The 13,770-nt window shown below is 40.7% G+C and overlaps 1 protein-coding gene across 1 annotated transcript; it reads right to left on the reverse strand.

Moving 5' to 3' along the window:
• Positions 1-1,136: 1,136 nt before the first annotated feature.
• LOC132774207 (cystatin-like) lies at positions 1,137-13,085 on the reverse strand. The gene is made up of 3 exons (XM_060774071.2): positions 12,791-13,085; positions 6,409-6,522; positions 1,137-1,481 (listed from the first exon to the last, which is right to left on the reverse strand). Exons 1-3 carry the CDS (start codon positions 13,016-13,018, stop codon positions 1,404-1,406), a joined length of 420 nt encoding a protein of 139 aa, XP_060630054.2. The 5' UTR covers positions 13,019-13,085; the 3' UTR covers positions 1,137-1,403.
• Between the last annotated feature and the right edge of the window lie 685 nt (positions 13,086-13,770).

A 13,770-nucleotide genomic window follows, 5' to 3' on the forward strand; every position in this document is an offset into this window, starting at 1 on the left:
TGCGATTTTCCTGCTTCTTGGCAGGGGGTTGGACTGGATGGCCCATGAAGTCTCTTCCAACTCTATGATTCTATTCTGGCATTAAACTTGTCAGGAGCCATGGTGTTGCAATGGGTTAAACCCTTATGCCAGCTAAACTGCTGACCTGAAGGTAGGCAGTTCGAATCTGTAAGATGGGGTGAGCTCCCATCTGTCAGCCCCAGCTTCCCATGAAGGACACAAGAGAAGCCTCCCACAGGATGGTAACACATCCGGCCATCCCCTGGGAAACATCTTTGCAGGTGGCCAATTCTCTTACAACAGAAGCGACTTACAGTTATCTCAAGTCGCTTCTGACACGATAAAAAAAATTAAACTTGTCAACATTTGTAGAGCCAACCTGCAATAGAGAACCTGTGGCTCCCCAAATAACCAAACTGAATCTACAGTTGACCAAAAACTGATTTGTAACCCTTTTGGTACTAATGTTGGTGAGTGGTCTCTGGTCAAAGTGGTAAAAAAAAGGTTGGGAACCACTGATTAAAATGGTAAAAATCATTGCAACTCACAATGTAACTGTATGCATGTTTCCTGAGAGGCTTCCACAAGACAACAGAACTGACTCCTAACTGTGCCTTAATGCTACAATCTTTAGATCTCAGTGGGATTTGCTTCCAAATAAATTTACCATGGCACTCATGAATTATGTCATACAGGGAAGCAATCTGACTAGAATGTTGCTTGTCCATGTACAGTGTGATGAGTCATTTTGAGAGATTCCTGGCCATTTAGTTTATTTTATATGATAAAAAATATTTTGAAGTAATCTTTCAGCAAGAAAGTAGCAAGGAACAACAATGAATGATGTTTTTCTACGGTAATGCTAACACGAACATACTGGTTTTTGAGAACATGTTTCTAATTGGTGGGTGATGAACACAGTTTGATGCAATATGTCAGAGGCTCCCGTGTGGTTTCAGGAACATAGTCTTTTGCACTGGTAAAAATACATAGATTAAATACTCACTCACAGAACTTGTTCAGCATAAACAGTAATCACATGATTGACGGCTATGACAGCCATAATGCTACTATTGTCTTTGCAAAAAATATAAACAGGACACAATTTTTCAAAAACGCAACACGATACACTTCAGTCCTTGACAACATAAAGTTTTATTTTTTCCCCTTCTAAGAAAGCATGATAATACTGGTTACAAACAAAGTAATCAAAAATAAGAAACAGCAAATATTTTTAAAAGAACACTATATGGATTTACTTGTTTCAAACAAGTATATGTAAGCATTTTCAAGTTAGCAGCTAACCCTTTCGCTTGAGAAAGCATCTGAATTATTGCTCTTTGTGAAAAGGGGAAATATTTTCAGAGCAGCAGCTTGCTCTCTTGATCCAAGTAAATACATGTTTACTGACAGTTGTTTTTCTTCAGGGTTATGCTGTTTGTCCAAGGAACAGTATACACCTCAAAGTGGCAAGTCACACGCTGTGGAAAGAAGAGAGATGAATATTGAGAAACCATGAATTTGATAAGAACTAAAACATAGGCTCAAGGCAAAGTTAAGAGAGTGAAGGACCTGGAGAATTTCCTCTTTCCTAGATCCCCACCATTGTGATTAAGGTCACCATCTTATCTATGCAAACATGCAATCTCATTTTAAAAACTTGTTCTGTAGCTGGAAAATGGGGCGAGGGTAAGTGACAAATCCAACTGATGGAAAGCCATGGGAGCTGGAAAGAAGAGAGATCTACTCTTCAAAGGAACACTTTGTTTTAAAGCACTGCAGTACAAGAAGATTGTGTGTGTGTGCAGGATTGGTGCAATGTCTAATGTACTCAGGATTGGTGCAATGTTTAATGTACTCAGGATTGGTGCAATGTCTAATGTACTATGTTCTATGTTCGTTGATGTCTGATGTTTTACAATTTATTGGTTTTAATCTATTGTTATATGCTATTTTAGTTATTTTATATTTTGTGTGAGGCATTGAATTTTACCATTGACTTTGCTGTGTACTGCTTTGTGTCCCCACAAGGGTGAGAAAAGTGGAATATAAATAAATAAACACGTGCATTTGGTTTTTGTGTCCTAAATATCGAATTATGCATTTGTCTATACTGAATTTCATTTTATTAAATTCTGCTCAATTTTCTAATTTCTCTAGATCCTTTTGAACTCTGACCCTATCTTCTAATGTGTTGGCTACCCTTCCCAGTTTTGAGTCATCTGCAAAGCTGACAAGATTTGTTGGGAGCTACAGTTCAACAATATATGATTTGAACTTTGTTTTAGTTGAACAGATCCCTGGGAACTAGTTTCTTATGTCATTTGTTTTATATCCACATGATAGTAAGATGCTGATGATGCAAAGTCTCTGTGGAGTACATGCAATTAAGGTGTGATTTGTATATTTTAGTTACATATGTATGTTGTGTGCCTACAGCCACACCACCTAAGGTTTTGTTTTTGTTTTGCTTTCACAACTGTATCTTTAATTACAATCATTTACTTTTCCCCATGACAGGAAATAGCAATCATTACTCCCTTATGTCCTTCCGAAAAAGCCTTAAGACATGGCTGTTCGAGAGGGCATTTAATTAAGTGCTATAAAAATGTGGTAAAGACGACTGGAAAGGAACAAGGAATATGAGATTGGTTATGATTCCACTATGAGACGAAGCGGATTTTTAGTGTAATTTTGTAATTGTTGTATTGTTAATATGTTGTTGTAATTGCCTCGTTGTAAATTGCTTTTTTATATGTGTTGTACACCGCCATGAGTCGCCCTAAAGGGCTGAGAATGGCGGTTAATAAATGCATCAAATAAATAAATAAATAAATAACTTCACAATGAAATAAGTAGAAAGCAATCTGGGGAGCACCACTGTGGTTAGGGGAACACCGTATTCGTTATCTGTGCTGAACTGCAATTTGGAGAGAGAGGCATAGACATGAAATTCAGTTCCAGTCCTATTGTTTCAACAAGTGAGTAAAGTCTATATCTGACTGTGAGACTACTAGATCTGAAGTGCTTAAATCTAACTAGATTGTGACCCTAAATTAAATATGGACAGATAGGAGTACAAAATTTAGAAGCATTTTATTTAAAATGATAACTGGAGAGGGGGGATTTAAGAAAAGTTGACACAAAAATACTAATGGAGTTTTGTACTTGTATTTGCACGGCATTCAGCTGTTACTGTGACCATAAAAGAATAATAATGAAAATGTAAAATAAACAGGAAAAATATAAGCTCCTTTCAGCAAAAAAAAAAAAAAAGAAAAGAAAAGAAAAGAAAAAGAAAAAAGAATGGACAAAGCTTTGTTGCAATGTTGTGAAGTTAAAGTTTTTAAGGGCTTTTAAAGAGGAAGAGTAACATGGCAATGCTCCAACTATCATAATTGCTAACAGAACAAACAACAAATGCTGCTGATGTTGTAGCTGCTCCAACAGAGAAACTTGGACTAGTTTGGGAAAGAAAGCTTTTGTGCTGTGCTCAACTAGAAGTCTTCTGACTCATTAAACAGCTGATTCCAGAGCTTTTGACAAGGCAACATTCCTCTTGAAGAAGAAAAAACACACTCTTTGTATGCTAAGCAAAGCCTTCTCCAACCCCTTGCCTCTTCCAACATTTGTTGACTGTTGCTAAAGAAAGATTTTAGTTATCTCAAGTGGTCAACCCATTTTAGCTAGCTTTTGTATTCAAATTGTTGAAACAAAGTGAACGGGGGTGGCGAGGTGAAGGGGGCAGAGGACAATATGGCCTTGTGATTTGGAAGCACAGAAAAAATGGCTTTGGACTAGGTATTTCAAACAGAGATTTAGTAGGAGAGATTTGAGATTTTAAATCTCACCAAAATGCTTGGCACTAGTTAGAAGCAATTCAAATCACAGTGGCATTTAGGAACAAAATCCTATATTGGTTGCCTGGCTCCAAACAATTTATCATTCTGAATACAGATGTTTAGTGTTGTACTATAAGTAGAAATGATATTGCTTTGGACAAGGGGGTCTCTGGAGAGAACAGGAACAAAACAGTCATTAACTAGCATGATGAAATATTGGAATTATATCCCTTGGGTTTTAAAAAATGTATTTAGACCATTATCTGTGCATTTACTTCAAAATCAAGCACCACTGAACTCAACTGAGCATACCTGTGGCTTCATCACATGAGAAAAAAATCCACTTAAAATCTGGTTTCTGCGTCCTGCAGAATTCTGGGGTTTGTAGTTTAGTGAGGCTGCAAAAGGCTCCTCCCTAAACTACAAACCCCAGAATTCTGCAGGAGGCAGAAACCGAGTTTTAAGTGGATTTTTTCTCTAGTGTGATGAGGCCCCTGAATGCACATAAATGCAGAATTGGCCTACAAGGATCGGGATGTAGTGAGGCTTCCCCAAATATGTTGAGCTCCAGGTACCATCATCCTTTGAAGTCTTGGCCTGGACATCTTAACTGGGGATGATGGGTAAGTAATGACAAGTCCAGACTACATTGAAATCATCTTTATATCCAAGAAGTTTGGATTTTTAAAAATGCAAGTTGCATTAACAGGATGTGTACAGAGAATATATTCAAGCCATTTCAACTTTTTGCACTCTTGCATGTTTTCTTTGAAGATGATGCTTGCTGGAGGAGGGGAGTATTTCATTGGCACACATTCCAATTTTTTTTTGTTGTGTCAGGAACGACCTGAGAAACTGCAAGTCGCTTCTGGTGTGAGAGAATTGGCCGTCTGCAAGGACATTGCCCAGGGGACACCCAGATGATTTGATGTTTTATCATCCTTGTGGGAGGCTTCTCTCATGTCCCTGCATGTGGAGCTGGAGCTGATAGAGGGAGCTCATCCGCCGAATTCCAATTACTGAAGCAGTTATTCATGCACACATGAATGTTATTGCTATTTATATATATTTTAATCTATGTAAGAGATGCATGAGCTTATTTAACGTCTTGTCTGTCTCATTCATGAGTCTCACAATGTACTGAAGACAGGTTAATCCTATCAGCTTAGGATCCTGTGCAACTCCTCACCCTTTAGTGATGCTCTTGCATGATTACTTGGTCTAATCAGATATATAATTTACATTCAACAGCTTCTCAGAACACAGCTGAGCTACCAGGTCATGTATTTATCATTACAAAATGGATTACTGCATCCCAGCTGGAGCTGTGAACGCAGGGGCAAAGTGTGTTTATATTGTTTCCCTTGAGTTCTATCAGCCATTGTAAGTGTAATGACATCAGCAAGACCGTGTTGAAGAAGGATAATGCCTAATATTTCCAAGAAAACTGGGAAAAGTGTTGGAAATAGCAAGCATCTTCAAACCTCCACTTATTATTTGTTATGAATATAATTAAAATTGCTTACTGTATTGTGTGTGGTATATAATTTTATCTTAACTCTTTGTTGTGGGAGGGGATGCAGGCCATGTGATCAGAACTGGGCTTGTTCAGAACTCAGACTCCATTTTAGTACTGTATGCTTAGAGACTTCTGTAGGAACTGTATGTTTAGAGACTCCATTCAGCTTTCAGAATAGACAGAGACTCTATTAAACTCTCAGAACAGAGAGATGCTTTATGGACTGTTGATTCTAAGAATGATGCCCTGTGTAACCTACACAGAGAAATTACTTCAAATCTACTTGTAACTGGATTGATGTGCAAAATATCTGTATGCTGAATACATGAAGTTTGTGAGTAAACCAACTATGTTACTTTTAAAGAAGTCTGCTTATTTTTTGTCTCTTGAGAGCATGATTTAGAAAGGGAGAGATGTTTTTTGGGCAACTCTGCCGAATATATATACATGTTTGTGCATTGGTATATCTTTGTCCCTAACCACTCAAAGACGTAACTAGGTACATTAGTTTAACAGCTGAGAAACCTAGTTGCCTTGCATGCCATTTTCCCAAAAGGTTATGACTCTTTTATGCTTTTTACCAAGAGGTTATAGCATCATTTTTTCAAAAGGTTGTGACTTCTAACAAGGTCATCCCTTTCCAAAGATCATAAAATCTCCAAAAAGGTTATAGAAATTCCCATTTTTAAAAAACCCAAAAAAGGTCAGATTTAATTCTGAAATCAACAGTACTTCTGTCACTCCTGTTCACCTTCTTTGGAATTGCTGTTTACTTGTGTATTTTTTTTTTTTAAAAAAAACAGTGTTGCAATTTTAGTGGAACAAGCCCTTCCTGGTATTCAGTGGCCTTGATCCTTCTGCTTGTATAAAGCACAGATCGTTTTACATGTCATTTTACAAAACATCCTGCAATTTATATAACATCCCTGTGACCACCCACCTCCTCCTCTGCCTACCATCATCAGCCCTGTCATTTTACTACCCTCAATAATCGTAATGCTGTTAAATATTGTGGGTTTTGTTGTTGTTTTGATTTCTATCACATACCCTGGCCAGTTCTGCTGTTTCATGGAAGGCGCAGGTCTCCAGGTTAGCTTCTGACTTGGGACAAGTTGTTCGCCCAACTTGAGCATCAATTTTATACTTGACTCCGGCAACAATCTGCAAAGACACAAAGACACCTTAAGAAACAGAGCTTTTTGTTATGAGGTGACAGCTATTCGCCAAAAGAGCTTCAGCAAATTGCACAAACCCGCCAGAAGATAATCAACCACAAGAATTAAATGGGAACTTCCAGGTTCAAAGTCAACATTTCTCTGAATACAAGACACAGATGCTGGATTTTTCCATGGAAAACTTTTCACACAGCTTTTTTTTTATTCCACAAAATGTCTTGTTTCCCAGTTTTGCAAAGGGAAGTGAGTTGCTCGTGTCCACAGAGGGCTCTTTCAAACAGGCCCTATATTCCAGGATCTGATCCCTGATTTTCTGTTTTAAACTGGATTATATGAGTCCACACTTCCAGACAATCTGGGATAAACAAAAAACTGGGATCAGATTGTGGGATATAGGGCCTGTCTAAAAGGGCCCAGAGTCACAAACAGTAGTGGAGAAAGACTGAGTGAAGCTGAAGATACTTAGCAAAAGAAAACTAAAACAGCTAATCTATTTTAAATGGTTTTATTATGACAAAAACATCCATACTAAAAAAACCTATGTATTTGAATATAATGATAGAAAAACATAAACCCCCACAACTACACAAGGCAAACAACAAACAGCTTTTCCTGTTTATAAATGATATGATATCTTACTTCATACTTGTATCTCCACTATTTATTTGTCCTTCCTACTCTTCAAATCCCAGTGTTGATCATTTCCCCCCTTGTTCCCGCAAAAAGGCAATGACTGGCCTTTCATAAAACTTACCACTGACTTTTTCTTATTAAGAACTTATCCATTTCAGCAAGGTCATTGAATCCTGGGACAGCGGGTTGAGCTCCCTCTGTCAGCTCCGGCTTCCCATGCAGCCACATGAGAGAAGCCTCCCACAAGGATGGTAAAACATCAAACATCCCATGGGCAACGTCCTTGCAGATGACTAATTCTCTCATGCCAGAAGCAACTTGCAGTTTTTCAAGTCGCTCTACACACACACAAAAACAATGATTCTTCCATATTTTTAGCTGTTAAACTCTTAATATAATACATTAGATACAAGTTCACTTTAAATATATGTCCTTAAAATTGTGTTCTTTTAAGTGAAGTGGATTTTTGTGAAATACTAAGGATATGCATGCTATTTTTTCCATGTTATTAAAAATGCAATAATTTCCACATCAGGAAACTGAGTGCTGTTGAACACACTGTAATATTTAAACAAAAAGTGCTACATCTAGTAATGTTATTTAGAGCATTGTTGTCTGGATTTTTTTTCCAGTTCTCCTTTTTCTTGAAAACCAACACCCTGATACAAAGCACTTTACTTCTGAATGTTTCCGAGGCATATGATTGGCAATAGTATGACAAAGCTGGCTGCTTATTGATAGATAGGAATGTCTCACACTGAACCAACTGTTCAAATACTTCAAAGTAACTGTATTTATGTTTATTTGTGGATGCAAAGCAAACAGAGCAGTGGAGCCTGGACAAATTCAGGGATGTTCATTGACCTATGACAGTGCTATACAAAGTGAGCAGACATCAAAAAAAACCTCTTCAGTGTTTCAGGTCTGGAGTTTACTTATCTGCTTCATAGTTTATCTTTCTGGATTATAGGTCTCAAAGTCCCACAGGCAACATGGGCACTGGGCATGCATGGAGGATTCTGGGAGCTCTTGCTGAAAATATGATATGTTCTTGTGTAAGTAACAAGAGAAATATAATATGCTTGCTATTTCTGACAGTTGAAATTTACTCGTACATTTGTAAGATGTGTCAGTTTCCACTGTCAAGCCAACTTGGCTCAAAAGCAGTACATGTGAAAAAGATCTTGAAGTCCTCGTGGATAACAAGTTAAACAGGAGCCAACAATGTGATGCGGCAGCAAAAACAGCCAACAGGATTTTGGCCTGCATCAATAGAAATATAGTGTCTAAATCCAAGGAAGTCATGCTACCCCTCTATTCTGCCTTGGTTAAACGGCATCTGGAATACTGTGTCCAATTCTGGACACAACAAATGAAGGGAGATGTTGACAAGCTGGAATGTGTCCAGAGGAGGATCAAGGGTCTGGAGAACAAGCCCTATGAGGAGCGGCTTAAAGAGCTGGGCAAGTTTAGCCTGAAGAAGAGAAAGCTGAGAGGAGACATGATAGCCATGTATAAATATGTGAGATGAACTCATAGGGAGGAGGGAGCAAGCTTGTTTTCTGCTGCCCTGGAGACTAGGGCGCGGAACAATGGTTTCAAACTACAAGAGAGGAGATTCCATCTGAATTTCCTGACTGTGAGAGCTGTTCAGCAGTGGAACTCTCTGCCCCGGAGTGTGGTGAAGGTGCCTTCTTTGGAGGCTTTTAAACAGAGGCTGGATGGCCATCTGTTAGGGGTGCTTTGAATGCGATTTTCCTGCTTCATGGCAGGGGGTTGGACTGGATGGCCCAACTCTATGATTCTAAGATGGTAGGAGTGGGGCCATGCCACTTTGCTCTAAATTGCATGCCAGTTAGAAAAATGATACTTTCATAAATTTCAGAATTGTATACAACATTGACTCAAAAACACGGGAAGTCAGAGTGTGGAGAGGAAGAGCAATTTCTGCTTGAGTCTCAAAATTAGAAATGGAGAAACAGAAATGAAACAGGAAAGGGGATCTGATTCCACAGTAGACAGAAGTCTCACATATAGACCTTCCTTTTCTTTTGTCAAGGTCAAGTATTGCTCATCACAACAAACAACTAGCCACTCACCAAACTGTGTCACAAGTGCATAGTGACAGAAATTTCTAGTTGTTTAATGTGAAATGAGGTATGAATTGCAGTATTTTTTTCCTTGAGCCTGTATATACCACCCCACCCCACCCCCCAGTCTAAGTTGGTCCCCTTGTAAGGAAAGGAGAAAAACAAATGCAAGTTTCAATTCCTAAGCAGTTCCAAATTCCTTCTGAATCTTTCAAAAGAGCTGGCACAACAGGGCTCCCAATTGGAAGATGCCCAAAGGCTTTAAGCATATCTGACTTAGCTGAAGTGGAGAAAGGAACACAGGGGGAGTGCTTGGACTTAATTAGGTCAAGAGTGTTCCAGCCAACAATCCAGAATCCAAGCTAGTTCATGGGCAGAAAAAGAGGTTTCTCCTCCCCCCCTCTTTTCAATTACTTCTTTCTCGGAACACTGCAGGGGAGAGGAAGGAGGAGAATTGGTCTTCAGCACATAATAACAAGCCCACTTCTGTTCTACTGATTCCCTGGGATTGCCAAGTTTTTGCCAAGCCTTGCCCAGTTGGGTATGCAGAAGTTCAGAGCAAGCATGGTTCGAGCACTGAATCAGGACTCCAAGGGACAAAAGTATGAATTCCCACTTGGCCATTGAAACCTACTGGATGACCTTGGGCAAGTCCCACTCTCTCATATAACCCAGAATGAACCTTCTATGAAGGTTTTTAAACAGAGGCTGGATGGCCATCTGTTGGGAGTGCTTTGAACACTATTGTCCTGCTTCTTGGCAGGGGGTTGGACTGGATGGCCCACGAGGTCTCTTCCAACTTTATGATTCTATATCAAGGCAGAAAATCCCATAATATCTGCTTTGAACTGGGCAATCTGAGTTCACACTGCCATATATTCCAAATCGAAGCAGAAAATGTGGGATTTTATTCAATGGTGTGGAAGGGACCTCAGACTCCTACACTGCCATTTAAATCTAAATTATCTGCTTTTTTCATGTCAGGAGCAACTAGAACAAGGGTCCTCAAACTAAGGCTCAAGGGCCTGATACGGCCCTCCAAGGTCATTTACCTGCCCCTCGCTTAGGGCCAACCTAAGTCTGAAATGACTTGTTAGCACACAACAACAACCCTATCTCATCAGCCAAAAGCAGGCCCACACTTCCCATTTAAATACTAATAGGTTTATATTTGTTAAAGTTTTTCTTCATTTTAATTATTGTATTTTTTAAGTGTTTTTCGCACTACAAATAAGATATGTGCAGTGTGCATAGGAATTCATTCATGCTTTTTTCAAATTATAATCTGGCCCTCCAACAGTTTGAGGGACTGTAACCTGGCCCTCTGTTTAAAAAGTTTGAGGACCCCTGGACTAGAGAAACTGCAAGTCACTTCTGGTGTTAGAGAACTGGCCGTCTGCAAGGAAGTTGCCCAGGGGATGCCCAGATGTTTTGATGATTTACCATCCTTGTGGGAGGATTCTCTCATGTCCTCGCATGGGAAGCTGGAGCTGACAGAGGGAGCTCATCCATGCTCTCCCTGACCTGTCAGTCTTCAGTCCTGTCAGCACAAGGGATTAACCCACTGTGCCACCGGGGGAGCCTGATAATCTGGATTATATGGCAGCATAGAAAGTGTCTCTGTCAGAATCCCCATCTTTATTGACAATGTGTTTTTGGTGTGCAGATGATTACATAAGAAATCCCAGAACTACAATGCGGCCCAGATGGCCACTAAGGAGCATTAAGGGCATTCTTTCACACCTTTTTGTGGGAGCGTGTTAAGATGCATACAATGACCAGTGTAGCCTAAGAGGAAGTCAGTGATACATCTTATCACACAAACCCTAGGGCAGTATCATCATGAGTCAACTTAAAGGCATATTTCAACAACAAAGCAGAGGTTTGGGGACAAAACTTTCCCCTCAACATGCCTGCTAGAAAAAAATATGAGTGGAATTATTTCTGTATTCCCAGTTCCTATTAATGGAAGAAGAGCAAAGGGGAAGAGAGAAATATGGCAAACTCATAGAGAGTTCACAAAACATGGGTGACACAACTCATTGGCACTGGGCTTGTTTTAGTCTCCAGTTGCAAGGCTCTCATGTGGAAAAACTGGGGACCGGGGACCGGGGGGGGGGGGGGGGACTTAGTAATTATGACCTGGACCGGCAGGAAAGGATGTTTCCCAAGCTCTGTCTGATGAGATCCCTTGCAGAAGACATTTATATACACTGATATGTCTTTCCGTGTGTATCGAGGACCCTGAAAAGGCTGGAAAGAGCCCAGCCTACTGCAGATATTACATACTGACTACACTCAGCTCTTCATATCAATGGATCCTGCATCCATGGCTTGAAAATATATTTTTTTAAACAATACAAAAAGCAAACCTTGGTTTTGCCATTGTATATAAGGGACCATATTTGACTACCCATGTATATAATGAGAATGGAGCAAAACACAGATTTTGGTATCCAGGAGTGTCCTGGAATCAAACCCCAGCAGATAACAAAGGTTCACTGTAACTAAAGGTAAAGGTTCCCCCTTGACATTAAGTCTAGTTGTGTCCAACTCTGGGGGGTGGTGCTCATCTCAGTTTCTAAGCCTAAGAGCCGGCATTGTCTATAGTCACCTCCAAGGTCATGTGGCCAGCATGACTGCATGGAGCACCGTTACCTTCCCACCAAAGTGGTACCTATTGATCTACTCACATTTGCATATTTTTAAACTGCTAGGTTGGCAGAAGTTGGGCCTAACAGCAGGAGCTCATCCTTCTCCACTGATTTGAACCACCAACCTTTCAGTCAGCAAGTTGATGTAGATCCATCTTAATAGGACGACTGACCACTGTAGTTTTATATATAGTGTTTTTAAAGTTGTTTTTGTAATTGTGATATATGATATTTTAATGAGTGTATATGTTTTTATGGCTGGAAACCAGGCTGAGTCCCTCAATGAGGTTGAGAAGCTCGGTATAGAAAACTGTGAAATAAATAAATAAATAACTAAGTTCAGCAGCTTAACCTGCTGCACAACTGGGGGCAACCTGTGTTGTTATTTATTTTACTGTATTACAGCTGACTGAAAGATTGGTGGTTCGAATCCGGGAAGCAGGGTGAGCTCCTGCTGTTAGGCCCTGCTTTTGCCAACCTAACAGTGCAAGTGTGAGTAGATCAATAGGTACCGCTTCAGCAGGAAGGTAATGGCGCTCCATGCAGTCATGCCAGCCACATGACCTTGGAGATGTTTATGGACAACACCGGCTCTGAATAATAAAATCAAATTAGAGAGGTAATATAAAATATATTATATAATATATTAATATTATATAATAATATATTTAATAATAATAATAATATTTAATAATAAATACATAATATTATTTATATAAACAAAATAATTTTGCATAATATAATCATTTGTATTCTTAATATTTTGGTAATATAAATAAACAAGATCAAAAGCTGCATTGCCCCTACAATATAGGGGAGCCTTGGGCTCCCTCCAGCCTGGTGCTGAGGGCCAGAGCGGCCTGCTCGCTTTCCGTACCTGCTTGCTGACGCTGAGGACCTCGGCGACGCGGCTGCCGTACTGGTCGTTGCTGGCCCGGTTGTACTCGTTCATGGCGAAGCGGAGGGCCTGCTGCACGCCCTCGTCGTCGGCGGAGACCTGGATGGGCGCCCCCACCATCCGCTGCCCGGTCCGGGACTGCCCGGTGGCCAGCGCCACGCCGAGAGAGAGAACGAACCACAGATCGATCCACCCGAAGAGAGCCATCCTTGCGCGGCGAGAGGAGACCGACTGCGCCTGCCAGACCCCGGAGGGAAGCCCAAGTGCTGCTGCGGGTCCCGCCCAGGCAAGGGAAGGCGGAGCCCCGGCCCAGGCGCCCCGCCCCAGGCGAGCTGTGTTTTTCCAGGCGAGAGGCCGAGGAGGTTGTGGCTCTCTCTCAGGCCCTGGTGAGTCACTGGGCCACTTCCCCAGGGCAGGTTGACTGTGACTTGCAGCCTGGGCAGAGATGGGCTCCTCTATCTTCCAGCTGGCTGAGGAACTGTAGACCAATCTCCCTGTTTTGTCACCTCTACAAAGTTCTGGAGAGACTTATTTTGCATAGAATTATGGAAAAAAAATAGACCCATGTCTGATCCCACAGCAAGCTGGCTTCAGGAAAGGCGAAAGCTGCACATCGCAAGTGCTGAACCTGACTCAGCACATAGCAGATGGCTTCGAAAGACAGCAGATCACAGGAGCTGTCTTCATAGACTTGTCAGCAGCTTATGATACTGTGAACCACCGCCTCCTCCTGAGAAAAATGTATAATATCACAAAGGACTACCACCTCACCTGCCTCATAGGAAACTTGCTACAAAGCAGGAGCTTTTTTGTTGAGTTCCAGAACCAGAGAAGTAAATGACGAAAACAGAAGAACGGCCTGCTTCAGGGGAGTGTGCTTGCTCCATCCATGTTCAACATCTACACAAATGACCAGCCACTGCCAGAAGGGACAGAAAGTTTCATCTATGTAGATGATC

This window comes from Anolis sagrei, chromosome 4, assembly GCF_037176765.1.
Source record: "Anolis sagrei isolate rAnoSag1 chromosome 4, rAnoSag1.mat, whole genome shotgun sequence".
Classification (NCBI taxonomy): Eukaryota; Metazoa; Chordata; class Lepidosauria; order Squamata; family Dactyloidae; genus Anolis; species Anolis sagrei.

What these genes read in the sequence shown, in the direction of transcription:
- LOC132774207 (XM_060774071.2), bottom strand. Translation starts at nt 13,018, where the DNA reads ATGGCTCTCTTCGGGTGGATCGATCTGTGGTTCGTTCTCTCTCTCGGC. An exon ending in TCCTCAGCGTCAGCAAGCAG is followed by an intron (nt 6,523 to 12,790) that starts GTACGGAAAGCG and finishes GTGTCTTTGCAG; the next exon opens with ATTGTTGCCGGAGTCAAGTA. An exon ending in AAACAGCAGAACTGGCCAGG is followed by an intron (nt 1,482 to 6,408) that starts GTATGTGATAGA and finishes TTCTTTCCACAG; the next exon opens with CGTGTGACTTGCCACTTTGA.